Below are 27,885 nucleotides of genomic sequence, written 5' to 3'. Positions count from 1 at the left end.
TGCTGAGTGCGAATCTTGCCTCCTGCCCTGTAAAGCTGCAGGACACTAAACAAGTTACTTGCCTTCTCTTGGTTTCAGTTTACTTATCTGGAAATGGAAATGACAAGAATCATAGTGCTCACTCCATGCTGCTGGGGAGCGGCTTGTAGGGGAGATGTATGGAAGCGCCCAGCATGCAGCGAGCACCTGCCATGGTGCTGTGGGGTGGTAGAAGCCGCAGAGCTCGTAGGTGCCTGAGCAGGGCGATTCCTTCTAGAATGGGGACTCTTGAGAGGTGTTGCTAAGCAGGGAAGGTTTGCAGGGAGCAAGGAGAGCGAAGGAGCCATTGGGAAGGAACTGTAGTCGTGTAGAGTTGAAAGCAGGCCCTGTGCACAGTGCAGAGCCTTGCTGCTTGCCCTTCAGTACACCTTGGTCACCCTCTGGGCTGCCCATGGGAAAAGCAAGTGGCTGCATGGTGCCCCCACTTCCTCTCCTGCCCTTGTGACGCTCCCCATGCTGATACCCTGCTCCGAGCACTTTCCTCATCATAAAAGGGGTAGAGGGAGCCCTGAAGACAGAGTACAGGCTGGTGGGTGCTGCAAGACCCTTCTTCAGGAACATGGCCCCACCCTGGCCCCAGCTTTTGCCCTCTATGCTGTTCCTGCTTCAGCCACAGCTTCCTCTCCCCCTCTAGGGGGTACAGGAGCCTGGACAGTATATGTAGAAAAAAAGCACGTTGCCGCTCCCCCCTTCCCTCTGGGCAGCTCTTTACCTGACAGATACCACCAGGGAATGATGTGCAGCGTTCTCTCTTAGGACCCTGTTGCCCTGGGCTTCCCACATCACAGCTTCCGGTTTCTGTGATGGCATCAGAAGACCCCAGTTGTGTGTTTTTGAAGTCTGAGCTGGGAAGGGCTTTGGGCTAGACGGGGCAGCACAGAAAATACAAGGCTCTGTGTGACAGAGATGTCACACAGCATTATAGCACAGAAGTTTTTTGGAGTTAGAAGAGGGACAGTGGCATCCCGTGAGCCTCTGCATCCTGGGCCCTGAAACACCTGTCTGAAAAACCTGGCCCTTCAGGGGCTTCTGCCTGCACCTTCCAGGGGCCATGAGGTCAGGCAGTGACCACAGCCAGCTTGGCTGAACAGTTCCTGGGCTCCACACAGCATTAGCATGTCTGTACTATTTTTCCATGCTTGTGCAGTCCCATGGTGGTCACCCTAAGATAGCTGCTATCCCCTCAATTTTGCATATGCAGACAAGAGTGTCTCTCAGGGGTTCCTTGGTGTCTGACCCAAGGACCTGTGTTGAACTGCTAGCCTAGGTGTCAGCTGGAGTGGCTTGGGCTGCCGGTGTAATCTCCACACTGCTGGTTGGTGGTGGGGTTTGTTGCTTCCCTTTATGTCCTGCTGATAGAGTTTTAGTCGTCATTGCCACAATTTCAGCACTTGGGATTTGCCTTTGTGGTGTTGCCTTTCCGGGGTACAGGGGTTGTGAGCAGAGAGGCTGCTGCTAAGTACTGTCCCTTTGGGTGGTATTTGAGGGAGCAGCTCTCCTAGCCCTGGGGCTTAGGGTCTTGGTGAGCAGAAACAGGGACCACTCATTCCTGTGAGTCAGTGAGGGATGACAGGGAGCAGCCCAGATTGGGGCACCCAGCAAAAGAGAAGAGAGGCCACTCTGCAGAGAACCGGCCCCTCTGGGCTTCGGGAGAGGATCCAGCAGCTGGGCAGCAGGAGTGGTGGCAGCTGCCCAGGGTGTGTGAAGGGGCAGATCAGGTGCCTGGGTGCACAGCCCAGCTTTGAAGCAGCTCTGCAGTGCCTAGATAAGGGGCAGACTGCAGCAGGCATGAGGGACAAGCCAGATTAGAATGCAGTGTCACAGTGTATGGTCAGGGTGACCCCACCCACCCACTCACGCCAGTTATGCAGGTCCCAGCCCTCTGTCCTCAGCACTGAAAAGCTGGGGTTGGAGGTGGGTACTGAAAAGCTGGGGTTGGAGGAGGGTAGGAAAGGATTAACTCACACAGATGTAGGCAGGTAGTAACCTTGCCCTAAAGCCAGGCCTTTGTGTTCTGTCATTCAGTCATGCTCCCTACTTCTGTGGTCTTGGAGCACCTCCTGAGCCTGGGGTGGGGCTAAGCACTTATTGGCAGTGTCATTTAGCGTGAGCAAGGAGGCCCCAGGTTCCATCCCAACACCACAAAAAACAAGAGTACCTCCAGTGAGCCTAGTGTTAGGCTTTGTCTGCATGGGACACTGCAGGCCTCTGGGCGGGACACATGCCACCTCTAGATCTGGCTGCTGGTGAGGGGCCATGTGTAGTTGTGGAAATGCCTCCAGCACAAGAGTTAGGATAGTGCACACCTGCCTTACAGGAGGTACGCATGGGAGAAGTTGGAAGTGTGTCTTCTGATGGCTTCAGAGCCCCCCTCTGACACCTTGTTTCCATTCACAGCTGAAACTAGAGGACCGTTCTGTGGTGCCCCGAGATGTGGTCCGGCACATGCGCTCCACTGTGAGTCCTGGGTCCCCACCCTATCCTGGGCCCCTGGGTAACCACCTTGAGCCTGCCTGCCCCACTCCCTGCAGGAGAGCTGCCTGGCTCTGGTGGAGGCCACCGTGGCATTGTCTGGGCGGGTCTTCCCCTGTGGCCGTGGCCTAGGTGCCTTCTCCCTTCCTCAGGACAGTCAGTGCGGCACAGTGATAGATGTGAACATCGACTGCGCCGTCAAGCTCATCGGCACCAACTGCATCATCTACCCTGTGAACAGCAAGGACCTGCAGCACATCTGGGTGAGCGGCCTCTGTGGAGTGCTCTCGGCTCTGTGGTCAGCAGCTCATTTCACTGTGGCCAGCTTGCTCCAGGTGGCCTCATGCTTGAGCTTCAAGTGAGCCATTCAGACACAAGAGCATGCATGACACATCCTTCCCCTCCAGCCCAGCAGAGGTCACCAGTGTGGCTCTCCTTCGCTGTTTCCCCTTCTCTAATACTTCTTGTTCTTGCATGTAGCCCAGGCTGGCCTCAGACTCACTGCATTCCTGCCTTAGCCTCCTAAGAGGGAGTGGGAGTATAGGCAGCATACCACTTAAAAAAAAAAAAAAGATTTCTTTTTTAAAATTTTTATTTCACCTGTTTGATGCAGAGTCTCTCGCTATGCAGTTCAGACTTACAGTGATCCTCCTGTCTCAGCCTCTCCAGCACTGAGATTACAGGCGTGTGCCTGGTTTCGGGGCTAGCACGGCACGTGCAGTACCACTGATCAAACTCAGGACCTTGAGCTTGCCAGGCAGGCACTTAGACTGCCGAGCTATCTCCCCAGCCCTTCTTTTCAATAATCTGTTTTCTAAATGATTTCAAACTTTGAAAAAGATGGTAAATACCTCATCCAGCTTCTTCAGCTGTTAGCATCTCACTCCATTTGCTCCGACTCCCCAGATCCCTCTCTCTAGCCCAAGGGAAGATACATGCCCATCACCTTGAACACTGGCATGTTTTCCAGAACCAAGGGCGCACCCCCGTGTAACTACAGCATGATCCCCCAGCTGAGGAAATAAGCACTGCCGTGCTGCTGTTCTGTTCTCAGACCTCATTCGGTCATCCTAACAATGTCCTTTTTCCTTTCTGGCCCACTCAGGAATATATCTGGCACTTAGTTGTCAGCTCTTCCGGCTCTCTCTAATCTGGCGTGGCTCCCATATTTGTTCTTGCTCCACATCTTGGACAGGGACACTTTCAGTAGCATGACTTTCACCCTTGGTCTGATGTTGCCTCCTGAGCCTGACCAGGATGGCCCCTACCGAGCTCTCCTCTGGCCCAGTGTTCAGTAGCCATACCATGCTGGCATCCCCAGGTGTCTACACTAGTCTCCTTTACCCCTTTGTAAGTGACTCCATTTGGTGGGGAAGTGTCCCAAGACAGTGTCGGTAACATGGTCCTGTCACACTCTCCAGCCTTAGTCTCTCCCCCCAAGCCAGCTTGACCACTCTGATGTTGCTGTGGCGAGTGTGTGAAGCTGCCCTTCTCTCATTGTTACTAGTTGGTGTTCTCAGGTGTGCAAGAGCTTCACTGCTGTATCTCCTAGCTCATTTATTGTTGGCTTATTTTGAACCTTTCCATTGAGCTATATCCCCAGCCGTGGCTCATCTAATCTTTTCTTAATTTTTCCTCCAAACTAGGGATTGAATCCCCACAGTCTGAGAACTGAGCTACATTCCCACCCCTTTCTATTTTTTTATTTTGAGACAGGGTCTCCCTAATCACTGAGTTGCCCAGCCCATGCTTGAACTTGTGATGTTCTTGTCTCCGTTTTCAAAGTGCTGCAGTGAGAGACAGCTTATTTGTGCTATTTTTTCTGTGTAAGATAACCCTTGGAGTAAGTTGTAATTCACTGCTCCTCTTACTTCCTGTGATGCTGATGCAAGTGCTTTCAGGCTAGCTTTTGTGTTGCTTTCAGATGGATCCCTCCCTCTCCCTTTGCTTTTTGAAGCACTTTCTGATAAAAAGAGATCTTTCAAGCTCATCTTATACTTTCTCTCTGATCTAGCCCAGGAGTCAGCCCTTTTTCCAAGGACCCAGTTCCTTTCAGGGAAGAATAGCATTTTAAAAACCAAGATCTTGGGGCTGTATCTCAGTGGTAGAGCACTTGCCTGGCATGCTCAAGGCCCTGGGTTCATTCCTAATACAGCAAACAGAACAAAAGAAAAAAGAAACCAAGTAAAATCTGGATGCTAGGTGTGCTAATTCTACTGGACCCTTTTTAGGATGGCACTAGGACCCTCCTAATTATGTCGGTACCCAGTCTGCATGTAAACTGAAGTATACATGTTTGTCTTGATACCTCTGATTTAATCTTTTTATTTATGTATTTATTTTTTCAGAACCAGAGATTGAACTTAGGCCCTTGCGCTTGCCAGGCCCTCTGACTTAACCTTAACACCTGAAGCTCTTCCTCTCCTTCCCCCTCTCTGTTGATGGCATGCTGTCAACAGTGAGAAATATGGCTCTCAGTATCTTCAATATATCAGTCTGTTTACTATGCCCTTTACTCAACCTGTCCACGCAGCCACCTCCTAACTGTATGGCTCTCCTCTGTCCCTGCAGCCTCCCACATTCCCCAGGGAGCCCCCATACCACTGCCACTTCCTGGGAGCAAGCCTCAAGGATGCAGTCTGGAACTGTCACAGGAGCCTACACGGCAGTTGTGTAGGTCCAGTAGCTGGCCGATCCACACACAAGCCATCCAGAGCCTTGTGTGCCATCTGCACTCATGTGCTGGGCATTAGCAGCAGCATCTCCTCTCTCTCTCACCATTCTGTGCCCTTGCTCTGCAGCCCTTCATGTATGGGGACTACATTGCCTATGACTGCTGGCTGGGGAAGGTCTATGACTTGAAGAATCAGATCATCCTCAAGCTGTCGAATGGCGCAAGGTGGGTCTCACCAGCAGGGACTCCTCTGCTGGGGAAGGGCAGCCTGTAGAAGGTGGACGGGGGGAAGGGGACTTCCTTGTAGGCCATATACAGGCCTCATCCTGGACTACCATGTTCCTGCCATTCGGGACCTACCCTGTGTTGGCCTCTTTATCTGGTGTGGCCCAGTTCACCTGCTTAATTTCTGGTCTGCTTTATCTTGGTGAAGTGTCTTTCTTTAGGTTATCTGCAGACAGCGGGCTTTATTTGACACTTTTACAGCAGTGAGCATGTGGGTGAGGCTTTGGGTCTTGCACCATTGCAGAGGCTGAGCTGTTGGTGAAAGAAGAATGTAGCTGTTAGGCTCTGGACGTCTTGGCACCTCTAGATCACCAACACTGGGTGCGTGGTTGTGCCTGGTGGGGACCAAGCCTCTGTTCACTGTTTCAGGTGCTCCATGAACACAGAAGATGGTGCCAAGCTGTACGATGTCTGCCCACACGTCAGTGACTCGGTACGTGAGCCCTGCCAGACCTTCTCTGGCTCCTTTGGCTGCATAGGAAGAACTTCTCAGCAGAGAGCTCAGAGCTGACACAGGCCAAGCAAAGTGGATTCCCAGAACAATGATGGGTGTGCACCAGACTGTCCAGAAGCTGGGGCTTGGGCACAGAATATTGGAACTTTTCTTTACAATTACATGTTTCATCTCATCCATTAAAACCTCTGATGGCTGGGGATATAGATCAGCAGCACAAGCACCTGCCTGGCAGTGTAAGGTCCTGAGTTCAATTCCCTATACCAAAAAAAAAAGAAAAAGAAAAAGAAAAAAAAAAATCAGAATGTAAAGTCTCTGGGGATGTGTAGAGTGACTTAGTACAGGAGGGTGTGTGATTAAACAGATTTGGGGAACTGTTCTCCAGAACTGAGGTATAACCTTTGACCAGCAGCATTGGTGCTGATGAGAGCTTGTTAGGGACCCAGAACAAATCTGCAGCTGCAACTTAACAAGGTCCCTGGGTGACTGGTTTGCTTGTGTAGTTGATCAAGTGCCATAGGATGTGTCACTTGTGAGAGTGTGGCCTGTGTGGTATGGCTTCGTCAGGCAGGGTTGGCTAGGGCAGGTACAAGGAACACTGTCACCCAAGTACTCACCAGTACTTTCTTTCCTAAATCCTGCAGGGTCTCTTCTTCGATGATTCCTATGGTTTCTACCCGGGCCAGGTGCTCATTGGCCCCGCCAAGATCTTCTCCAGTGTCCAGTGGTTGTCAGGGGTCAAGCCTGTGCTCAGCACCAAGAGCAAGTTCCGTGTGGTGGTGGAGGAGGTAGGGAGTGGGCAGGGGTGAGGGTGGTGTCCTTGGTATCCACACCCTGGAGCTGAGCCTCTGCCCCTTTTTTGCTTGTTGCTCAGCACCCAGACCCTGTTGGACCGAGAGGTCTTTGGATAAAGGTAGACCAGGATCTGGTCATGGAGTGGCCCATGGGCCGATCTCCCCTAACCTGCCTGCACAGGCTGAGTGAGAGGGAGGGTAGCACATGCCTTTACAGGGTGTTACCATGAAGGTTCGCTACCATGCCGAGGTTCGAAGGTATCTAGACATCAGGTTACAGAGAGTACCATGGGTTCAATCCCCAATACCACTGGGGGAGAAAAAAGTCCAGTAGAAATCTGCCATTTAGGGGCAGGGAAGATAGCTCAGTAGCTTAAGAATCTGCCTTAACTGTCCTGTCCCACCTCCCGTCCCCAGGTGCAGGTTGTAGAACTGAAAGTCACATGGATTACCAAGAGTTTCTGTCCAGGGGGCACAGACAGTGTCAGCCCCCCACCCTCTGTCATCACTCAGGAAAATCTATGCAGGTGAGTATGCCTCACTTCTGTAGTCCCAGGGCCACATCTGGGGCCCAGCCCTGGGCCCCCAGCTGTAGGTACACAGAGGGCCCGGAACACACTGGCTTCTCGAAGCCCAGCCCAGCCCCTGCTTCTCCCCTCCAGGGTGAAGCGTCTCGGATGCTTTGACCATGCTCAGCGGCAGCTGGGGGAGCGCTGTCTGTATGTCTTCCCAGCCAAGGTAGAGCCAGCCAGGATTGCCTGGGAATGTCCAGAAAAACACTGCGCCCAGGGGGAGGGCTCTATGGCCAAGAAGGTATGTCCTTGGGCTGGGGTTGGCAGGCACTTGAGGAACTGGCCAGGAGCCATTTCCATAGCCAAGAAAAGTGGTCTTTGGTTTGAACCTTGGGGCGTGTCCCAGGGGCACAGGGAGGACTTCTGCCGGCCGCCCTGCACAGCAGCCCGTCATTCTCTGCCCCTCCAGGTAAAGCGCCTGTTAAAGAAGCAGGTTGTGCGGATCATGTCTTGCTCCCCGGACACCCAGTGTTCCAGGGACCATACTATGGAGGACCCAGACAAGAAAGGGGACGCCAGGACCAAGAGTGAAACGGGGTCTGCCAGCCCGGAGGAGCCACCTGACGGGTCTGCCAGCCCTGTGGAGATGCAGGATGAAGGTCCTGAGGAGCCCCATGAAACCGGCCAGCCACTGCCCCCCTTCCTGCTGAAGGAGGGTGGAGATGATGGGCTGCACACAGCAGAGCAGGATGCAGATGATGAGGCTGCTGATGACACCGATGACACCAGCTCCGTGACCTCCTCCGCCAGCTCCACCACCTCCTCCCAGAGTGGCAGTGGCACAAGTCGCAAAAAGAGCATCCCCCTGTCCATCAAGAACCTAAAGCGAAAGCACAAGAGAAAGAAGAATAAGATCACTCGTGACTTCAAGCCAGGAGACAGGTAAATCCGAGCATCCCGTCTGAGGTGGAGCAGAGGGCACACGGGCACACACATGGCTGCGCACGAGCACATGAGCCTTGTACCAGCTCAGGGACTGCACCTGCCATGGCGGGCAGCGCCTAGGGCAGGCCTGGCAGATGAGAGGGATCTGGCATGTTATGGAAGTGGGGTGGTGGCAGGGTCCAAGCCAGGCCTGTGGACTCTCCTAAAGGTGTCTGCTTCTCAGGAGAACATGCCGCTTGAGAATGGGAGCTCTGTGCACCAGGCCTCTTTCCCTGGCTGCCAGGGGTTTGGCACTTCCAGTTTCAGGCTGCAGAAGGGGGAAGGGAGAGGATTCCCCAGCCCTTCCCCTGGAGGTCTTGTATGGCCTCTGACTGTCCTGCGCCTGGCAGGGTGGCAGTGGAGGTGGTGACCACGATGACCTCTGCTGACGTGATGTGGCAGGATGGCTCTGTGGAGTGCAACATCCGCTCCAATGACCTGTTTCCTGTGCACCACCTGGACAACAACGAATTCTGCCCAGGGGACTTTGTGGTGGATAAGCGAGGTAGTACCAGCCCTGAGGTGACCGGTGGGGCCACCGCCCATGAGAGCCTGGGGGTGCCAGAAGGGATGGACAGGTGCTCTCAGGGCAGAGCTCAAACAAGATCCAGGAGGCTGGGCTGGGGAGATGACTCAGTAGAATAAGCGCTTGCTTGGCAAGCGCAGGGCCCTGAGTTCAATCCCCAGTACCAAAAAAAAAAAAAAAAAAAAGCAAAAAGATTCAGGAGGCTGCCCTTTCAAGGGTGGGAGCGTGGCCCATGTGCTGTGGGTTGTGGGGCATGGAAGTGAGCACTGTTGGGGCTCCTTCGCTAGTCTTTTCCCCTCTGGTTCCCCAGTTCAGAGCTGTCCAGACCCTGCTGTCTACGGTGTGGTGCAGTCTGGGGACCACATTGGCCGCACCTGTATGGTAAAGTGGTTCAAGCTGCGGCCAAGCGGGGACGATGTGGAGGTGAGTGTGTGGCCCCTGCTCTTCCTTCAGGGGAGCTCTGGTGGTCCCATGAGGGTCTTATGAGGGTCCCTGGCTCACGACAGCCCATCCTGTGCTACAGCTCATTGGAGAAGAGGAAGATGTGAGCGTTTACGACATTGCTGATCACCCTGACTTTCGGTTCCGCACAACTGACATTGTCATTCGAATTGGCAACACAGAGGATGGGGCTCCACACAAAGAGGATGAGGTACACCCTGGTTCAAATTCTGCATCCTTGGTCCCTGCCTGTCAAGTATATGCATTCCCTGTTTGAGCCACCAGGTGGCTGCAGAACACAAGACATGAAAGTCCTCTGGGCTTAGTGTCCCCCGCCGCTCCTCAGCCCTGACCCCTGTAGCATCTAGGCTTCCTGAGCCCTGCTGCATGGCATTTTGGTGGAGCTAAGTTCTGTGTCACAAGTCATGTGAGCATTAAGTCAAGTACTGCAGAGCAGAGGCTTGGGAAGTAGAGCGTGAGCAGGGTGTTGAAAAAGTGAGAATGTTGGGTGGGTTTGGGGCAGACTCCATGAGACTAGGAGTGAGAGTGTGGAGGCAGGAACCCCATGCGGGGGAGGGTGTGGAGCCCGGGGAGGCCAGAGCATTGGGGTGCGAAGGAGAGCAGGCTTGGGAAGAGCTGTGTTGCACATGCACTGCTGTCATGCTGAGCACTGAGAGAGTTTGTGTGAGAGGGTCCCATGCCATCTCCTGAAGGTGCTCACTTCCTGCAATCCTTGTAGCCTCTTGCTTGGCACCCACTTTCTAGGGTTCCTTTAGAGGTGCTCTGGCCTCTGCCCCCCTCAGAGACACCCCCTTGACTGTGTCTCCTTCGACCAGCAGCCGTCAGTGGGTCAGGTGGCCCGCGTGGATGTCAGCAGCAAGGTGGAGGTGGTGTGGGCTGACAACTCAAAGACCATCATCCTGCCCCAGGTAAGGCTCTGACAAGACCCCCGGGCTTGTGGCCTTGCTGGGAGCTTTAGCCTCTGTTCTGTCCTTAAGGCTCTAGAGATAGGCTTTCTAGTCTATCCCCATTGAGTCCCAGGTGAACAGACAGAAGTACCCCACATCCCCGAGTACTTGGAGGTGTTCTCAGACTTGCGGGCTTCCCTTGGATTCTGAGCTTTCTGTATTGAGAAAGTGCAAGTTATTCCTAGGTGGAGGGACTTTCCTCCCAGTGCTTCCAGGAACACTTTAACAGACAAAGGCAAGAAGAGCTGACCCCATTCCAGCCCTGCTTTAGCCAGCCGTGCAGCCCCGCTAGCCTCTTCTGGCTTGGCAGGGTCAAGTGTAGGTGTGCTGAATGGACCAGTGGGTCCTGGAATGCCTTGTTCCCTCTTTGTGGCCAGCCCTCCTACACTTGCCCTCCTGTCTCGGGTTCCCAGCTCCTGCTACTGCCCATAAAAGCTGTCCTGGGGCATCAGTAGCTGGCCTGAGTCTTGGTGGTGGGCTGGATTTGCTAAGATTTCCCTTCAGGCCCCTTATCCCTGGGCGGGTGCTGACCAAATTCACAGAGTAGGGAAGAATCTAGTGGCTGTTGATTGGAGCTTTGCGTCCTGCCCAGGGGTAGGAGGGACATGTGAAGGGCCCCACTCAAACTTCGGAACTCCCTGGCACAGGGACACTCAAACTGCAAGACTGAGAGCAGAAAAGGGGGGAATGTAGAATGGTGTCATCAGTGCCCCAGAGATCACCATTAGCTGCGAGGATGAATTCCCCAGAACTCCTTAGTGAGGGAAACCCTTCCTGTCTGAGTTACCAATGCATTACCTTCTACCCCCAGCACTTGTACAACATCGAGTCTGAGATCGAGGAGTCAGACTATGATTCAGTGGAAGGCAGCACCAGTGGGGCATCTTCAGACGAGTGGGAGGATGACAGTGACAGCTGGGAGACAGACAACGGGCTGGTGGAAGATGAGCACCCCAAAATAGAGGAGCCCCCCATCCTGCCCACTGAGCAGCTGCCAGCTCCTGAGGAGGACAAGGGAGTGGTGATCAGTGAAGAGGCTGCTACCGCTGCCATCCAGGGGGCTGTGGCCATGGCTGCACCCATGGCAGGGCTGATGGAGAAGGCTGGCAAGGATGGGCCCCCCAAAAGCTTCCGAGAGCTGAAGGAGGCCATCAAGATCCTGGAGAGCCTCAAGAACATGACTGTGGAGCAGCTGCTGACGGGCTCTCCCACTTCCCCTACTGTGGAGCCTGAGAAGCCCACCAGAGAGAAGAAGTTTCTAGATGATATCAAGAAGCTGCAGGAGAACCTCAAGAAGACCCTGGACAATGTGGCCATTGTGGAGGAGGAGAAGATGGAGGCAGCACCCGACATGGAGCGCAAAGAGGACAAGCCTGAGGGGCATTCACCAGTGAAGGCTGAGTGGCCCAGCGAGACGCCTGTGCTCTGCCAGCAGTGTGGTGGCAAGCCTGGCGTCACCTTCACCAGCGCCAAGGGCGAGGTCTTCTCGGTGCTGGAGTTTGCACCCTGTGAGTGGGCTGCTCCTGTGGGCTGCTCCTGTCTGTACCTTCCCCTGCCTACTGCAGGGCTCCTGATTTTGTAAACACATCTGGCTTGGGCTCCACACCTGTCCCCAAGGACAAGCATTGTCCTGTGCAGGAACAGCGAGGGAGGCCCCTGGGTTTACTCCCCTGACAGCACACACACCAGGTGGCTGCCCTCCCAGAGGCCCTGCGACCAAGGTGCAGTTAGCTTTGCAGGTGGAGCTGTCAGAGCCTCCACGTAGGGACTGATTCTTCTCTTTTCCCCCTCCAGCAAATCACTCTTTTAAGAAAATTGAGTTCCAGCCTCCAGAAGCCAAGAAGTTCTTCAGCACAGTGCGGAAGGAGATGGCACTGCTGGCTACCTCACTGCCTGATGGCATCATGGTCAAGACTTTTGAGGATAGAATGGCAAGTGGGTTGATGGGGCTTAGCAGGGCAGACACAGATGTGCTGTGCAGGCACTCGGTGTCCAACACACTGCCAGCCTAGGGCACCTGGCAGCAGCCACTCACCCACTTTTACAGGAAGGAAACAATTCTGTCAAATGAGGGCTAACTCGGATTTATGCAGGCCCATGGCCTGAGGTAGTTTTTTCCTCTTACTTTAAAAATTAGCTTAAAATTAACTGTATAATTAACCGAAATTAAGACACTTAAGAAAGAGCTCAGGTTGTCCTTAACCAGCCCTTGCCTCCTTTTCCCCAACACGCAGGCCCTTTCCCAGTTCCCAGGAGACCTGTCAGGGGTCATTGGTGGATAACCCTCCAGATGATGTTTTCAAAGATAGTTTGGCATTCTTGCATATCACCACAGCACATAGCATTTTATACAGTTTGGTTACACAGACGGTGTGGCACCTATAGGTGGCTTGCTTTTCTCCATGTGGTAGTTGGTGAGACCTGCCCATGGTATCCATGTTGGTTCAGCTGGTTCCTCCTGCTGCAGAATAGCACCTTCTATTTCCTGTTTCTCTGCTTGTGGCCAGGATCCAGCACTCCTCAGGGAAGGCTGTGAGAGGTAGACTAAACTTACTGAACAAGCCCTTCTTGGCCTCTGCTGTGAGCCAGGCCCATGGCAGACAGTGAGTTCGAATTCAAGGCTCAGCTTGGGCCCTGTTCTGGAAGGAGCCAGAGAAAAAGAGCAGGGATCCTGAGAGCAGAGGGGTAGGGGGCGAAGGCCGCACTCCGACAGCTCAGTGACCAGGAGGGCCTTGATAACCTGCTGTTTATCCTGAGTATTGGTAAAATTCCTTTAGAGAATTCTAGCTAGTCTCAGCGCTGCTGAGGGATAAAAGGAGCTGTATATTTTATTTTGTTCTCATTCTTTCCAAATCTCAGGGTGGCCCAGATCCGAGCACACGTGAGGGGATTGCGTTGCTCCCTGTTAGTGCTTCACCCCCTCCATCTGTCTTGCCCTCGCTCCCCCAGCTGTTGCTCTGGCAGTCACAGTGTGTGCTGGACATGCTCACATGTCCAGAACCTGCATGCCAAGAGCCAGCTCTTGAAACTTAACAACTTTGTGCTCTCCCAACATTTGCCCTAGAATCCAAATTCTCAGTGCCATCCTTCTGGGTGAGACCACCCTTCCTCTGCCGCTAGCGCACGTGCTTGCCTGTAGCGTCGTGTTGCCGGTGGTGTCTGGAGGACCAGGATGGTACTCTGACCATGCCCTCTCTCCTTCCTAGGACCTCTTCTCAGCTCTAATCAAGGGCCCCACTCGAACCCCCTATGAGGATGGCCTCTACCTGTTTGACATCCAGCTCCCCAACATCTACCCGGCTGTGCCCCCCCATTTTTGCTACCTCTCCCAGTGCAGTGGCCGCCTGAACCCCAACCTGTATGACAACGGGAAAGTGTGTGTCAGCCTCCTGGGCACCTGGATTGGAAAGGTGAGTGAGGCACCAGGGCCCTGGCTGGGGTGAGGGTCTGTCTGGGACAAACTTGATGGCACCTGTGTGTTTCAGGGGACAGAGAGGTGGACAAGTAAATCCAGCCTACTCCAGGTGCTCATCTCCATCCAAGGTATGGCAGGGCCAGACAAGGTCACACTGGCTGGGAGTCTGTCCCCTTGGGGTGGGAGGCAGACCCACCCAATAGACTTTCCCTACCACTAAGTAAGGTGTACCCCTGCAGGTCTGATCCTGGTGAATGAACCTTATTACAACGAAGCTGGCTTTGACAGTGACCGAGGCTTGCAGGAAGGCTATGAGAACAGTCGCTGCTACAATGAGATGGCACTGATCCGTGTGGTACAGTCCATGACGCAGCTGGTTCGGCGGCCCCCTGAGGTCTTCGAGCAGGAGATTCGGCAGCACTTCAGCAGTGGTGGCTGGCGGCTAGTAAACCGCATTGAGTCCTGGTTGGAAACCCATGCCCTGCTAGAGAGGGCCCAGGCGCTGCCCAATGGGGTCGCCAAGGACAGCAGCTCACCAGAGCCATCTGCTGTGGCCGAGCTCTCAGACTCTGGCCGAGAAGAACCTGAGGATGGTGGGATGGCCCCAGGAGAGGCTTCACAGGGCTCAGACTCAGAGGGTGGTGCCCAGGGCCTGGCCTCAACTAGCAGGGACCACACAGATCAGACTTCGGAGATGGTGCCTGACGCATCCACACCACCCAGCGTCAAACCAAAGAAGCGGAGAAAGAGCTACCGGAGCTTCTTGCCTGAGAAGAGTGGCTACCCAGACATCGGCTTTCCCCTCTTCCCACTCTCTAAGGGTTTCATCAAGAGCATCAGGGGTGTCCTGATGCAGTTCCGGGCTGCCCTGTTGGAGGCAGGCATGCCCGAAAGCACAGAGGACAAGTAGCCACCAGCCCTCAAGGAAGGAGCGTCACAGCGGGAGAGGCCACCGCTGCCTGCTCACTCCCTCCCCTGGAACCTCCCTTCCCAGCCGGGCCCCAGTTCGAGCTTCCCACTGCCCTCTTCTCCCCTAGGCAAGTTTGATGCTGAAGTGCAAGAGGTGTCCCAAGATGCTGCGTTTCTGTTCCGAAACAATCTTTGAACAGGCAGGTACCCTGTGGCAAAGAAAACCGGAACCTAGTTGCAATTTTCCGCTTGTCACCCCAGGCAGAATGTCCCAACACTTGCTCTTTGCTGTCCTTTTCTCAGGTCAGAGGTGGGTGTTCCGGGGCCCTGCACATGGGCAGGAGAGTGGATGTGCCTTGCATGAAGTATGGGCTGCTCCTGCAGTGTCCCTGGTCCCTTTTATCCTCTGCAGTTGGACTGTAGCTTCCCCACACCCCTACTGCCACCACCACTGGGTCCCCTCAGTCCCTAGGCGTGAACACTATCCTGTGGGAGCTGTAGCTGCTATGGCTGACTTCCAGCTCTGGCCTGTTTGCCACATTATAACCCTTAGGCCTTTGAACTTGCTCTCTACAAGAAGTCAGGAGCAGGCTAGGTTAGGTGGCCCTCACACCAACATGGAGTCGAGGACAAGAAGCTGCTGGGAGAAGCAGCTGCAGGTGCCTTGCTCGCCTTTCCCACCCACAGCTGGTGGGGTGCTGGCAGCTCTGGCCCTGGCCATGCCTGTGGGGACTTCCCAGACCACTGCTGCCTGTCCAGTCTGCTCTCCAGCAAGGAGGCAGGAGCACAGGCCAGGCAAGCACCAGGGCCTGTCCCAGCCAGTGGCCTCGGCAGTCCTGCAGTGTGTTGCACACCGCAGGCTCCGCCCAGAGCGGGGAGGCAGTAGCAGCAGGAGCTCATCCCCACCCCCATCTACCCAGAGACAGGCGCAGAGGTTTACAAGTTTTCTAGGCTTTTGATAATGTGAAGCTCCAGGTTAAGAGAATGCCGTTGAGCACATTGCAGCTATGTAATTTCTGGTGTATGTATGTAATATTTAAGGTTGGAAAAATTCAAAAGCAAAGATATTAACTCTTAATAGAAAAAAAAGACAAAAAAAAAAAAAAAAAAGCCAAAGCATGATTCGTCTTGTCAGCCTTAAGTGGGCTCCACACCTGTACTGTGCCAGGACCACCCAGGCAGCAGAGCTTGGGAAGGATGGAGCTGGACCATGCACTGAGGCCTCCCTGGCACCCAGACTGGCAATCTAGAGACACATCCAGAGTGCCAGGGGGCTTGCTTCCCTGTGCGTCGTTCATATAGAGATGTGAATGCCTACTGCTTACAATACCTGTATAAAGTGCTGTGTGATTAAACATTTTTTTTACTTGCATTTTTTTTTCTTTTGGTTGGCTCATTAATAAGACAAGGTGACACCATTAAACCTGCCTCTGCCATTCATTCAGCAGGGCTCTGTTGCCTTTCTTCCTCACATGCCAGTGTCCCTCACAGTCCACCTCCCCAGCAAAGGCCTGTGGCAATGGGACTTCGATACTCCCTGCCTGCAAATGAATGCCTTTGACGCCATAGGTCAGAATCCCAGGGCAGATACTACGTGGGTCAGTCCTCTTATCTCTGGGCTGGGTAATGTTCTCAGTTTGTGCAGACTCCTCTAAAACCAAGTGACAGCAGTGTCTACCTCTAAACAGCTGTGCTCCCCAGCCAGGCTGACCCATTCCACCCCTGCCAGGCTCTGGGGAACTGACTTCACAGTCCATGTGGTGGGCAGGTGTCACTCTCCTGGGCTGGAAGCCCATGTCGTTGCTCAGGAAGACTGGCATCTACCGCACCCTGCTGCTTTGAACTTCTGCCCAGTGCTACTGTACAAGACAGAGTGACTAAGGGCAGAGGCTGCTGAGTGAGCCTGCAGGAGCTGGTGTGCCCTAAGGAAACTGCCACCTGCCATCCTGACTTACAGAAATCTGTCCCTTGCTCCTTGCCAATTTCCTTAATGCCTTAAACTCAGATGTCTTTTTCCTGCTCAGTCCACACAAAGCTTCCGCCATGCTCAGCAGCTGGCTGTGTGACCCAGGGTCAGAGACTAAGCACAGAGCCATGACGTTCCTAGGTGTGGGCTCAGGCAGTCTGCCAGGCTCAAGCTGGCCTGAGCATCAGTGCATAGGAAGGCTGTGTGCCCACCACCAAGCCGCTGCAGTGCATCCAAAACAGCAGCACCAGTAGGCATCACCGACATAATTCTAAGGCCCCAGCTGGAGCAACACCTCACCCAACTCCCCAGGACAGGATCAGCAGGCTGAGGATCTCACTTTATTTGAATTTGATTAGTGGAAGAGAACTCCCAGAACAAATGTGATTGCCTACCACAAGCAGCTACCCCAGTCAGTGGGGCTGTTGCCCAGCACTCCATTCTGGCCTCTGATCCTCCCAAAGCATAAAGCCCCCTACCTTTTCACCCTTCAGAAGAGTCCCCATCACCCCCACGTGAGCTTTGGACAGGCCCTCCCTCCCATTCAGGGTGGGAAGGGCCCTGGTCTCAGCCTACACCAGTGGACAAAGGCACTATGGGGCCAGTTCAGTCATGAGGGCTTTTGGGAGGGTGGCTCTTGCTGGGACTCGGTGGTTGAGGGCTCCCTGCCACTGCTGACCATCCAGAGGTAATCTGGCTGCACCTGGCCCTGCACAGCCTCAGTGATCAGTAATTCCCCATCCACAGAAAACACACCCCTCCCCTCGCACTCCAGGCGAAAGGCAACCACGGGCACATACACCAGGTATGGGCAGTCACACTCCATGTGCTTCCCATTCTCCATGGCCAGGAAGAGGCGCAACAGCATGGTCCTCGATACCCCCGCACGCACATAGAACAGATGCATGACACCAGCTGCACATCGGCCCATGGGTGCTGTGAACATCTTGCTGCTCATGTGAGTGTGCAGCAGTGCCAGCACCAGCACGAAGTCCTGCTCGGGCACCACAGTCCAGTGAGAGGGCACTGGCTCTTCCAGGGGAACAAGGTATGAGTCCACAGGGCCCCCCTGCAGCAGCACAGGGGAAGTGGGTGTCTTACTGGAGACAGCACTTCCTATGGGGAGGTAGGCCAGTTGGCCCCGGTAGGTGCGCAGGTTCACCAAGCGAAAGAAGGTGCCCACCGTGAAGCGCTTCTCCCCCAGGCACCGATACCTCTCACTTTCCACATCCACATCAGCTACCATGCCCCAGGCCAGGCTGAGCACGGAGAAGAGGCGAATTCCGGAAGCAGCGTGCAGGGACAGAAGGTTCATGGGCTCTAAGAGCCTGCGACACAGCAACAGTGTGCAGTTGGTCAGGAGATCTTCATTAGTCACTTGCTCATAGCTGCAGGAAAAAAGTCAGGTGGGCCAGGAGCCCCAGGCATCCTCCCCTTCCTCCCCTGGGGAGTGGGAGTAGGCAAAACAAGGTGTAGTCCCTCAGCACCTGTCTAGAACAGTGACAGCCAGGGCCATCAAGAGAACACCCCAGAGGTTGGGATAGATATATAGTTGCATTCTCTTAATGAATAGAATGATTTGTTCTAATGGTGTTTGTGAATAGGATCACAAGTCCGCATCTTGTACAGCAATTAACCACTAAGAAGAATATATGCAGTGTATTATTTGTTGAAACTGTCCTTCCGATTTGATTTGAAACTGTCTCATTGCTATCTCTTTGTCAATAAAACTTTGAAAAAAAAAAAAAAAAAGAGAACACCCCAGAGATCCCTTCCAGAAAAGAAAATGGACACTAACTCAGCCTATAGCGACTCAAAAACCTGGCTGTAGGGGCACAGAGATTCTCACCCAGCATAGTGATTCACGGAAGCTGCCAATGCGTTGCCAGAGCCTCCAGGGAGGCTGCACAGCGGCTTCTGGATGGCAGTCTCCCAGTCTGGCCGGTCCATAAGCCCATTCACCACCTGTGGAGCAGGCACGGCCTTAGCGGGGCAGCACCACCCGGCCCTCTCCTGGTCGGCCTCTGGCGCAAATCTCACCTCGTGTATCAGGCCGTCCCCAGACATGATCACCAGCGCGTCCCAGCGGCCCAGCTCCTCCGCCTGCACCAGCTCGCGTGCATGGTTCTGTCGCTCTGATGGGAGACTCGCTGTTCTTAGGGCCAGGTTCTGCCCAGGGAATGCGTACACCTTTTCCAGGAAGGGGGCAAACTCACCAGTGACCATCAGTTTGAAGGAGACTTCGGCATCAGCCAGAAGAGGCTGCACGAATCTCTGGAACTGCTGTAGCGCCTTGCCGGTGCCGGCTCGCGGATTCAGCAACACCAGCACGTTGCAGGGCCGCGGGAGCGCGCCTCGGGCTCTGCTGCGCGCTGTGAAAACAAACCCTAGAGAGCAACGTCCCTAGCCGGCCACTGGGGGCGGAAGAGCGCAGCAGGGGCAGTGGGCAGAAACGGAGCTCCTGCAATACCTGCTATAACTGACCGAAAGGAGCCCAGATGGAGGAGGCGGCCTCCGCGAGAAAGTCCTGGGTAGCGCACGGCGCCCCTGACACCCCATTCCCTTGTTTCAGGCCCGACCGGCATTTAGCCTCGTGGGGAAAAGTGTCCCTTCTTCAGTGTCCCCAGACCCCCTCTTTTGGCGATCCATCATTTTTGGAGAGGGAGCAGGAGAGACGCTCCTACAGCCCCTCCCAGCCAGGTCCCCACAAACCTGGATCCATGGCCTCCTGCGGTTCCAGCTGCCAATGGCTCCCCGGCGATGTCAGGGCGCTGCCCTCGGTGACTGTGGATCCTGCCTTCAGCTCCTTATCGGTTCCGCGCAGGAGGGCATCGTGGGGCTGGTTGTGGGGCTCGCCCTTCCCGCCCGGAGCTGGGGCTCTGGGGGCACCCGCGTCATTCCGTGCGGCGTCCAGATCTGAGGGACAGGAAGGGACAGCGCCGGCAGAGTCCTGGGCCACGGCTCCCGGACATTGGATGAGCGCAAGGTCGGATCCTGAAACCTCACGCGGGCAGTTGCGCGCTGCTGAATTTCCAGAAACCCGTGGGTCCAGGACCGAGCTTCAGGGAGCTGAGGTCCAGTGCCGGCAAGAGACTACGTCCCCACACTCCCAAGACGAAGAATAGTTTTCTGGGTCTTTCCTCTTGGAGCTTCGCGCTCTTGCCCGATTGATGGACGAGTCAGGCCCAGTGGCTCGGTCTGCCTGACGAGCTCCCCACCCCGCAAGGCTGCCAGGGGAGCGAAGTGTTAATTTTTAACCCAGAACTTGGGCGGAAAACACAAGGCACGAAGTTCGGGGCGAGGATCCCCGCCCGTCAGCCGCGTCACAGCGTTCCCAGCCCCAGCTTCAGAGCACCTAGGGCCCCGCGCGCTCCTCAGAGACACTCGCTGAGTGGGCACGAAGTCTGCACGGTGCGTGACCCAGTTCCCTCCTGCGAGCTGCCCGGTAGCCACCACCCACGGGAGGGCTGCGAGCGCGGCCCTTCCCAGAGGACTGATAGGCTGTTTCGTCCACTACGTTCCCTCCCGCGGCCTGGGGCGGAACCCAGCTTTGTAATCCCTGACTCAGCCCCACTATTGAGGGACAACTGAAGAGCCAGGTGGCGCGAAATCCCAGACCTCGCTGCCTCCGGCCTCGAACTTTTCGCAACTTAGTGGCGTGGCGCCGCGGCACGGGGAGGGCACCGTGCCCGGGCGCCAGCTGGCCCCGCCCCTCCTTCCTCCCGCTCGCGGAGAAGGGACCTGCGTGTCGCGCGGTCTACAGCTCTGTCCGCGCCCGCGGCTCGCCTGCGCTCAGGTTTCTGGCTAAGTCCTAGGACCCGTCTGCGCGCCCCCGCCCCTCGGCGGGTGGAAAAGAACCAAAGCGGTGAATCCCAGGAACGGCGTGCCCGGGACGCAACATCCCAGGCGCGCGACGGTGAGCACCCAGCACCGGAGGAGGCGCAGGCCTTGCACGGGCTTCCCTCGGTGCCCACCTCCGCGCTGACGCTGACCGCGCGTGGCTCTGTGAGCGCGCACGATCCAGAACTGCACAGCGATGCCGCGACCCCGCAGCTCTGAGTGCAGCAGGCAGCCAGGATGCAGCGCGCTCGCCCCAGCCCACCAAAATTCAAAAGGAGGTGTCACGTGTCGTACCCCCCCCCCCGCGCCAGCTCCCAAGGGCTCCCCTCTCTTCCTCCCTTGCTGTTCCGTCACGGGTTATTTTTCGTTTTCTAACCAGCTCATCACCGAACCCGAGGAAGCCTTGGAGCCCCGTCCCAGGAAGTGCTGGACTGGCCGCGGGCTCCGAGCCGGAGTACTACATCTGGAGATTTGTCAGGAATCTTAAAAGTTGGATCCTTTCCCCAGGGTTCATTACCGAAGCTCACCTGCAACAGAGAAGTTGCCTGCAGTGGGCGATCAGGTCCGCTCTTCCCGCCGGCTGTAGAGGAGTCTGGCGGTGTGGACCGGCCTAGGGGTCCAGGCGGGTATTGGAGAGGCCAGCATGGAGGGCGTGGTCCCGTTGTCCCGGCCCCTCCCGCCTACTCCACGGGAAAAGCGGAGGCGAACCGGGACGCGGGTGCCTGAGAGTGTGTGTGTGTGTGTGTGTGTGTGTGTGTGTGTGTGTGTCTGTCTGTCTGTCTGTCTGTCTGTCTGTCTGCCTGTCTGCGCACAAGCGCGCTGCATTTCACGGCAAATGACCTGAACGTGTCCGCGACCTACTGGAGTTAAATCCCTGGAAGGTTATTTGTGTAGACTGCGAGGAAGAAGTTGCCACGGCCGAGTTAGTGACCTGACCAAGTAGGGCAAGAGTTAGAAAAAAAAATAATCCCTGAAGGAGGATGACACAGTCTGGGCCTGGTGCAGGGTGCTCACGCGCCCACAGGGGCGCCCTACCGCCCCTCACATTCTCCTCTGCGCATCGCTTAGTCCGGTTGAGAAGAGCCGGGTCCAGAAACAGCGCGGAGCCCGTTAGCCTCAATGGTGTCTTCTCATCCAGAGTACCCGATGGACCGGCCTCATTCACACCTTTTGGGGGGCCCCGGGCGAAGCAGGGGGACAAGTCGCCTGGGATTCGCGATCCCAGGACCGTTGGGTGCGGAGCGTCCCGAGAGAGCTCGGAGAAGGTGACTCAGCGACGCGCTCATGGATGGAGAAACTCCCGGAAACAAGAGCTAGTTGAGGGGAGGGGACAGGGACATCGTCACCCATCCCAGAGCCGCGGCGCGCGTCCGCAGGGATCCGGTCTTGCGTCCCGCCGCACCCCACGCCCCATCCTTGGCGGGCGGGGGAGGAGCAGCCGGTCACGCGCAGCGGGGACTCGAGCGGCGGCGCGAGAGGGGGCTCTGCGCCGGAACCACAGGCCAGATGTGCCCAGCTCTCTTTTCCTGTCCACTCCGGGTCCTCACTTTGGCCTCTAGAAGCCGCGAGTAGGAGGAGCCGTGCTCCCCAAGATCTCAGCGTTGGAGGAGGTTGACTGAGGAAACCGGCCGGGCAGTCCCATAACCACCTTCTACATCCCCGCCTGGGAGGGCATTTCCAATCTGGTCTGAAAAGCTAGCGTCGCAAAGACTGAAGAGGGGAAACTGAGGCACGGGGACGGGAAACCTTGTGCGTGAGTTTATGACGCTTACCTGGACTCCCCTTTTCCTGTAGGCGACCCAGGCTTGAGGCCCTGAGTCGGTGGAGCTGGCAGGGGCGGAGTTAACTGGAAACAGCGGGCTGGGGGGTGGGGCCGCCGGGCCAGCTCTCATTCCTCGGCCGGCGTCCACCCGGTTCCCATCTCGGAAGTCCCAGTGGGGGGAGCCGAAGAGCAGAGCTCTCTGGCCCCGGTTCCCGTGGGCACAATGCCTCCTCTGTCCTGATTGCCACTTCACCCCTCGGCCCCCTCACCTCGGCGCCCTCTGGCTCTGCCCTCATTCTTGTCAGTCGCCTCCCCCGTCCTGAGCTGAGTTTTTCAAAGAAAGCCTTTCCCCTTTCTTTGTCTAAAAATCGTTATCCTATTTCCAAAAACTTACCCATGTGCATCCCTGGCCAGGAGACAGGATGGGACAAAAACAAGACGCTGCTTTGCTTTTGATACATGGGGATCCAAATCCGGAGAGGCAGGGATCCCCAAAACAGACTCTCCTTTCCAGGGGAGCCTAGAATCAAACCCCCAGTCTGAGAAGTCAAGTCTTTTGTCCTGGGGCGAAGGGCTGCAACTTCCCATTCTGAGAACTCCCTGCATACTGCTTCTGGGTTGGCCATGCTGGGCGCTGGGGCTGCCACATTCTGCCCAGAGGTCTCCAGGAGCAGATGGGCCGTGGAGGATTCTGTGGCTCCTGTAGCTTTTGCCTGGGTTTCTCATTCTCTGAATGGTTTCTACTCTGGACCTGTGTGGGCTGACCCTATCTTTGCCCCTTGGGAGTATTCTTGCTGAGGCTGGCCTTTCTACTGAGCTTTCAGTCTCTACCTTCCACTGCCCCTTGATAACCTTCAGGCCTGTCCACTCTGGCTACACTTCAGGGTCATTACTTCAAAATACTTTCTTCTTTTACTTTTTTGTGGTCGTGGGGACCGATCCCAGGGCCTTCACACTCAGCTACCACCCCAGCCATATATATAAATTTTGAGACAGGGTCTTGCTAAATGGATAATTGCCTGGGTTGGGCTCAATTTGCATTCCCCTACCCTAGCTTCCCAGAATGCTGGGATTACAGGTGTATGCTACCACACACACATGGAGAGAGCAGAAAGGGGTGGGGAGAGGAGAGTACATGTGTACATGCTGGAGCTTGAGCCCAGAGGCTTGTGAATGCTAGTCACAGCTCTTCCACTGAACTAATTATACCTCCTAGCCAAGATTTGTTGTTTAGATTTAATTTAGAAACACCCTGTGTAACCCAGGCTGGCCTTGAACTCCCAATGATCATTCCTGCCTTGGCCTCCTGAATGCTGGGATTTGATATTCGATACCGCACCTGGCTGCATTACCATCTATGGACATGTTCTTTCTCATTGTAAATGAGAAGGAAAAGCAATACATTTTTAGGACCTTCATGTGAATCACTGTTTCATGTTTCCTTCGGAAAATGGACTTGGTGTGTGTGTGTGTGTGTGTGTGTGTGTGTGTGTGTCTCTTTTTGAGACACGGTCTCACTGTGCAGTTAAGGCTGGCCTTGAGCTTACTTTGTAGCCCAAGCTGGTCTCAAACTCTCAATGATCCGCCTTCGGCCTTAGCCTCCCTAGTGCTGGGATTGCAGGTACATACCACCACCCCCAGCTTGTGTATGTGATCTTGTATCAGAGGAGGAGGGTGTTAGGAAGCCAGGCCTACCCTCTGAGTGTTGCTGGGGTGCAGTCTGTTGGGAGTAGTTGTCTGTATGTGCAGCCAGACTCCCACACTCTTCTGGCTACCTTGACCTTCAGATCCTGGCTGCCACCTTGGCGTATGGCATCTTCAGCTTCCTGAGCAGATGGGTTTGTTCCTCAGTCCTTGGAAGAGGAGCTGGGTTTTCCGTTGGATGGTGTATTAGGCACCTATTTCTGCACAGATTTAAAACATCACATGGGCCAGGGAGATAGCTCAGTGGAATAAGTGCTTGCCTGGCAAGCGCAAGGTCCTAAATTCAATCCCTGGTACTGGAAAAAAAAAAAAAAAAGCACATAAAACATCACAAACATATTATTTTCTAGAGATCTGAAGTCTACAGAGGAGCTGAGGGATAAGATAACCTGGCCTTTTCTAGCTTCTAGAGCCCACTTGAGAAAAAAAAAAAAGTGTTAAAAAAAAGGGGACTGGGGCCAGGGAGATGGCTCAGTGGAATAAGCATGCCCTGGCAAGTGCAAGGGCATGAGTTCAATCCCCGGTTCTGCCAAAAAAAAAAAAAGGGGGACTGGGGAGATGGCTTAGTGGAATAAGCGCTTCCCTGGCAAGCACAAAGGCTTGAGTTCAATCTCCGGTTCTAAAAAAAAAAAGAAAGAAAAAAAAAAAAAGGGTATTAGAGCCCACCTGCATTCCTTGGCTTAGGGTCCCTTCCTTCACTTGCAAAACCAGCCAAGTAGCAAATAGCATCTTCAAATCTTATTTCTGCCTAGCTTCATCTTCTAGCTGTCAGATCTCCTACCTCCATTCTACAGGAAGCCTGGGCTTGCTCTGTTCCCACCAGATAACCCAGGGTCATCTCCCATCGCAAAATCTCTTTTTCCATATAATGTAACATATCCACAGTTTCCAGGGTTATGACATGGCCATCTTTAGGGGCTGTTATTTTGCTGACCACAGATAGTAAGGAAATAGCCTGGGAATTATGTTCTTTCATGGCTCTAGAACCTTCTCCCCCCACCCCTGGTGTTGGGAATTGAACTCAGGACCTTGAGCTTGCCAGACAGGTGCTTATGCCACTGAACTATATCCGTAGCCCTAGAACCTTCTTTTCCAGAATGTTCTTTTCCAATTCCCCTTCCTCTGATCTACCTGAGCAAATACAAACAGGACTTTGTCCCCCATCCCCACCCCTAAATGAGCATTTGTGGAATAAAGCTAAAATACCCTCTATGCGATTGAGATGTGATTTTATAGACTTTGTGGGCTTTGACTCATCCAGAACAAAGAAAATTGGTTTCCATTTTTGAAAATTACCCAAGATGAAGAAATTGGTATCTTTATTAAACATAACAATTACAAAATTGCAAAAACCTCAACTTTCCATCTGAGGGAGGGTTGGAAGCAGACCAGCCTGTCCATTTGCAGCCTGGCAGAATTCCCCGCAGTGCTTTGCAAAAAGGGTATGCTTTTTGGGCATGGCCCCCTGGGCACCCATGGAAACATGTGGCCCTCCCAGCTCCTGTCTTGTGACCTGGCAATTCAGCTGCTTCTACTCTTCTGTGGCAAGGGTGGACCAGTAGACCTTACTGAAAGCCACAGCCCTCAGGAAGTGTCACGCACTGGGAACATTCCACAGGGTCTGACTGACACCTGCTCTTATGTGGGCCCAAAGCAGGCTCTGACCCAAGTTCACGTCCTACCCTTGTGAGGGAGTGTTCTTCTGTTCAGGCTACCACCAGGCTCCATTCCGTCCAACTCCGCCTCTCCCTCACACAAAGGCAGGTCTGGAGACCTTCAGAGAAGACCGCGTGCTCAGCTGAGTGTCACACCAGGGCCCAGGAGACCTGAGGACCAGGAGGCCAGACCCAGTATCTTTGAACTGGGAAAAAGAGCTGCTTGTATCTCTCAGCAGCCCAGCACAGACCTGGCAGCTGAGGGGATGGGTGTGTGCACGATTTTCCAGGGGCTTTTTGTTTTGGGATGTTTTCCACTTTTGAATTTCTCAAAAGCGAAACCATGTCCTTGGATGATTCCCAAAGCAAACAGAGAGGACTGGACATGGCTGCAGGACAGGCCGGGCCTTGCTGGTGACCATTGGAGGCTGTTTCCATCCACCTGAGGGTGGACCCCTGAGGCTTTGGGGGATGCTCCCTGGTGGCACCCCCTCCTCTCCCCTTACCCAGACACAGCCAGGCAGCCATCCTCCACTGAAGCCAATTAGTAGGGGAGCCAGGGGACAAAGGAGGGTACACGCTTCCAATTTCACCAAGCTAGAAAAAGACAGGGAGCCTGGAGCGTAGTTTGCCTGCTCCTCTGCTCATTATCCACATCCCCAAAATAGAAATTCCTCTTCTCTGGAGGCTCACTTTCTGAAGGTCAAACCTTTTGGTTCTTTCCAGGCACAGGTCTGGTAATTTAAGTAATGATTATGCAGGATGGGCTGGACAGCTGGCTGGGAGCAGATGAGGGCTGCTTTTGCCTAACTCCGCATCTTTGTGCAACAGGAAAGGATGCTGGGCAGATCCACTGTGACAGGAGAGCCCTTTCCAAAGGCAGAGTCCCTGTGTCAAGTCCTGGTCACAGCACTGTAATCAGCACCTTGAGAATGAGTTAGGATGTCATTTCTTCTTCAGGGCACCATTAGATGACCCCAGCTGCCTCCTCTAAGAGTGAAATTGAATCATGGGAGTGACTGTGAGTGTAGTTCAGTGGTAGAGTGTATGCTTAGCATGTGTGAGGCCCTGGTTCAATTCCCGGTATCGTACATATACACAGAATTGAAAACTCTGTGGGTAACCAAGTGAATACCTGTCCGGATGTGGATGAAGATTTGGGTTTTTAACGTTTGATAATTTAAGGTTTGAAAAAAAAAAAAAAAAAAAGAAAGAAAGAAAGAAGGAAAGAAAGATTAAACCACTGATTGGGGCCAGGGAGATGGCTCAGTAGGATAAACGCTTGACTGGCAAATGCAAGGATCTGAGTTCAATCCCCGGTTCCACCAAAAAAAAAAAAAGGAAAGAAAGAAAAAAGAAAGATAATTTAAGGTTTGCAAACTAATCAGTTCCTGAAAAAAAAAAACTATAATATGTATTTAAACCAAAACAGGGGCCAGGGAGATGGCTCAGCAGAGTAAGCGCTTCTCTAGCAAGTGCAAGGGTCTGAATTCAATCCCTGGTTCCACCAAAACAAAACAAAACAAAACAAAAAAAAAAGAACAGAACTTGGAGAGTGTTCTAGAGCAGGGAGAATGATACTCCCCCTTCTCCCTCTCTCTGCCCCTTCCCTGTCCCTCCCTGCCTCTCTGTCTCCTCCCTAAAACTGCAGTCACAAGGTTCTGCACACAGGCGTCCGTCCTCAAGTGCCGCTCACAGGCTGACCTCCCCATCTGTATCCCTCTGGCAGAGGCAGCAGAGCCCCCAGGGGAACACGCTGCATCTGGACTCCAACGGTCCCTGCAGGACTCTCAGAAAGGCACCGTCTCACACCCCGCCTCCTCTCCGAGCCCCTGCAGACTGAGCCCCCCTGGAAGGGGCAGATGGTTCTCTTGCAGAGCTAAAAAGACACATCAGGCATCCTGATTCTGTGACCTAGAGAAAAATCCACAACATCAGGATTTGGCACTTGCAATCAAATCCACACCACGGTAGGCCAAGTTCTGTAAGTACTCTGACAGTATCTGTGACTACTTGGTTCTCTGGTTGAGAACTCTGAGCTCCTAAGAAGGGCAAACACTCAATAACTGCAAAGATAATTAGTACGAGATGGGTGCTGCCTCCTTGCCGTTGTTGGCAGGCAGTGTCGTTCCTGCAGCGGGGGGTGCATGATAGGTCCTCACACAAGGATCCATCCTCTCTGTCCACAGCCTTCAGCAGGACAAGAGCCATAGAGGCTGGGCAGGAGCTGAGAGCCACAGCATGTCCCAAGCTAGTCCCTGAAGCCCCAGGTGTGCATAATATAGTTGAACCCTACAGCAAGAGCCTCCTTCCAGGACCTGTGTGCTGAGTTTTCAACAGAGGCCCAGGTGTCCTCCATGAAGACAAAGGCAAAAAACTAAACCAAGATTACCGGTCAGTGGGGCTGGAGAGATGGCTCAGTGGTCTAAAGCACCTACTTAGAACAAGCTTAGCAAAAGCATCAGGGACCGCGGTTCAATCCCCC

The 27,885-nt window shown here is 54.3% G+C and overlaps 2 protein-coding genes across 5 annotated transcripts in view; one reads left to right on the top strand and one right to left on the bottom strand.

Moving 5' to 3' along the window:
- The window catches only part of Ube2o (ubiquitin conjugating enzyme E2 O), a 58,597-nt gene extending 43,035 nt beyond the window's left edge, over positions 1 to 15,562 (top strand). The window contains exons 2-18 of one of the 3 annotated variants that reach the window (XM_023714050.1): positions 2,437 to 2,496; positions 2,664 to 2,774; positions 5,313 to 5,410; positions 5,840 to 5,903; positions 6,569 to 6,712; positions 7,136 to 7,245; positions 7,381 to 7,456; positions 7,700 to 8,172; positions 8,565 to 8,719; positions 9,051 to 9,163; positions 9,264 to 9,392; positions 10,018 to 10,110; positions 10,961 to 11,657; positions 11,944 to 12,080; positions 13,356 to 13,559; positions 13,635 to 13,692; positions 13,804 to 15,562. In XM_023714050.1, the coding sequence (XP_023569818.1) occupies positions 2,437 to 2,496; positions 2,664 to 2,774; positions 5,313 to 5,410; positions 5,840 to 5,903; positions 6,569 to 6,712; positions 7,136 to 7,245; positions 7,381 to 7,456; positions 7,700 to 8,172; positions 8,565 to 8,719; positions 9,051 to 9,163; positions 9,264 to 9,392; positions 10,018 to 10,110; positions 10,961 to 11,657; positions 11,944 to 12,080; positions 13,356 to 13,559; positions 13,635 to 13,692; positions 13,804 to 14,474 (3,393 nt within the window). In that variant the 3' untranslated portion in view covers positions 14,475 to 15,562. Of the gene's footprint in view, positions 1 to 2,436; positions 2,497 to 2,663; positions 2,775 to 5,312; positions 5,411 to 5,839; positions 5,904 to 6,568; positions 6,713 to 7,135; positions 7,246 to 7,380; positions 7,532 to 7,699; positions 8,173 to 8,564; positions 8,720 to 9,050; positions 9,164 to 9,263; positions 9,393 to 10,017; positions 10,111 to 10,960; positions 11,658 to 11,943; positions 12,081 to 13,355; positions 13,560 to 13,634; positions 13,693 to 13,803 lie in introns of all 3 variants that reach the window. The other 2 variants (XM_004630129.3, XM_023714049.1) reach the window with 2 other exon arrangements.
- Positions 15,563 to 16,767: 1,205 nt separating this feature from the next.
- Sphk1 (sphingosine kinase 1) lies at positions 16,768 to 21,709 on the bottom strand. Of its 2 annotated transcripts, none has more exons than XM_023714053.1 (6): positions 20,807 to 21,709; positions 19,152 to 19,463; positions 18,656 to 18,811; positions 18,480 to 18,574; positions 18,289 to 18,404; positions 16,768 to 17,827 (listed from the first exon to the last, which is right to left on the bottom strand). In XM_023714053.1, the coding sequence occupies exons 2-6, from the start codon at positions 19,159 to 19,161 to the stop codon at positions 17,050 to 17,052; spliced, it is 1,155 nt and encodes a 384-aa protein (XP_023569821.1). In that variant the 5' UTR covers positions 19,162 to 19,463; positions 20,807 to 21,709; the 3' UTR covers positions 16,768 to 17,049. The 2 variants fall into 2 exon arrangements, with proteins under 2 accessions (XP_023569821.1, XP_023569820.1); XM_023714052.1 differs by having other exon boundaries at positions 19,152 to 19,355.
- Positions 21,710 to 27,885: the final 6,176 nt, after the last annotated feature.

Source organism: Octodon degus, unplaced genomic scaffold, assembly GCF_000260255.1.
Source record: "Octodon degus isolate 3935 unplaced genomic scaffold, OctDeg1.0 scaffold00033, whole genome shotgun sequence".
Taxonomy (NCBI): Eukaryota; Metazoa; Chordata; class Mammalia; order Rodentia; family Octodontidae; genus Octodon; species Octodon degus.
Note: the sequence above shows the minus strand (reverse complement) of the source record. Positions and strands in the feature narration are given on the sequence as shown.

What these genes read in the sequence shown, in the direction of transcription:
- Sphk1 (XM_023714053.1), bottom strand. An exon ending in GGGACGGCCTGATACACGAG is followed by an intron (nt 18,405 to 18,479) that starts GTGAGATTTGCG and finishes CCTGCTCCACAG; the next exon opens with GTGGTGAATGGGCTTATGGA. An exon ending in TCCGTGAATCACTATGCTGG is followed by an intron (nt 17,828 to 18,288) that starts GTGAGAATCTCT and finishes TTTTTCCTGCAG; the next exon opens with CTATGAGCAAGTGACTAATG.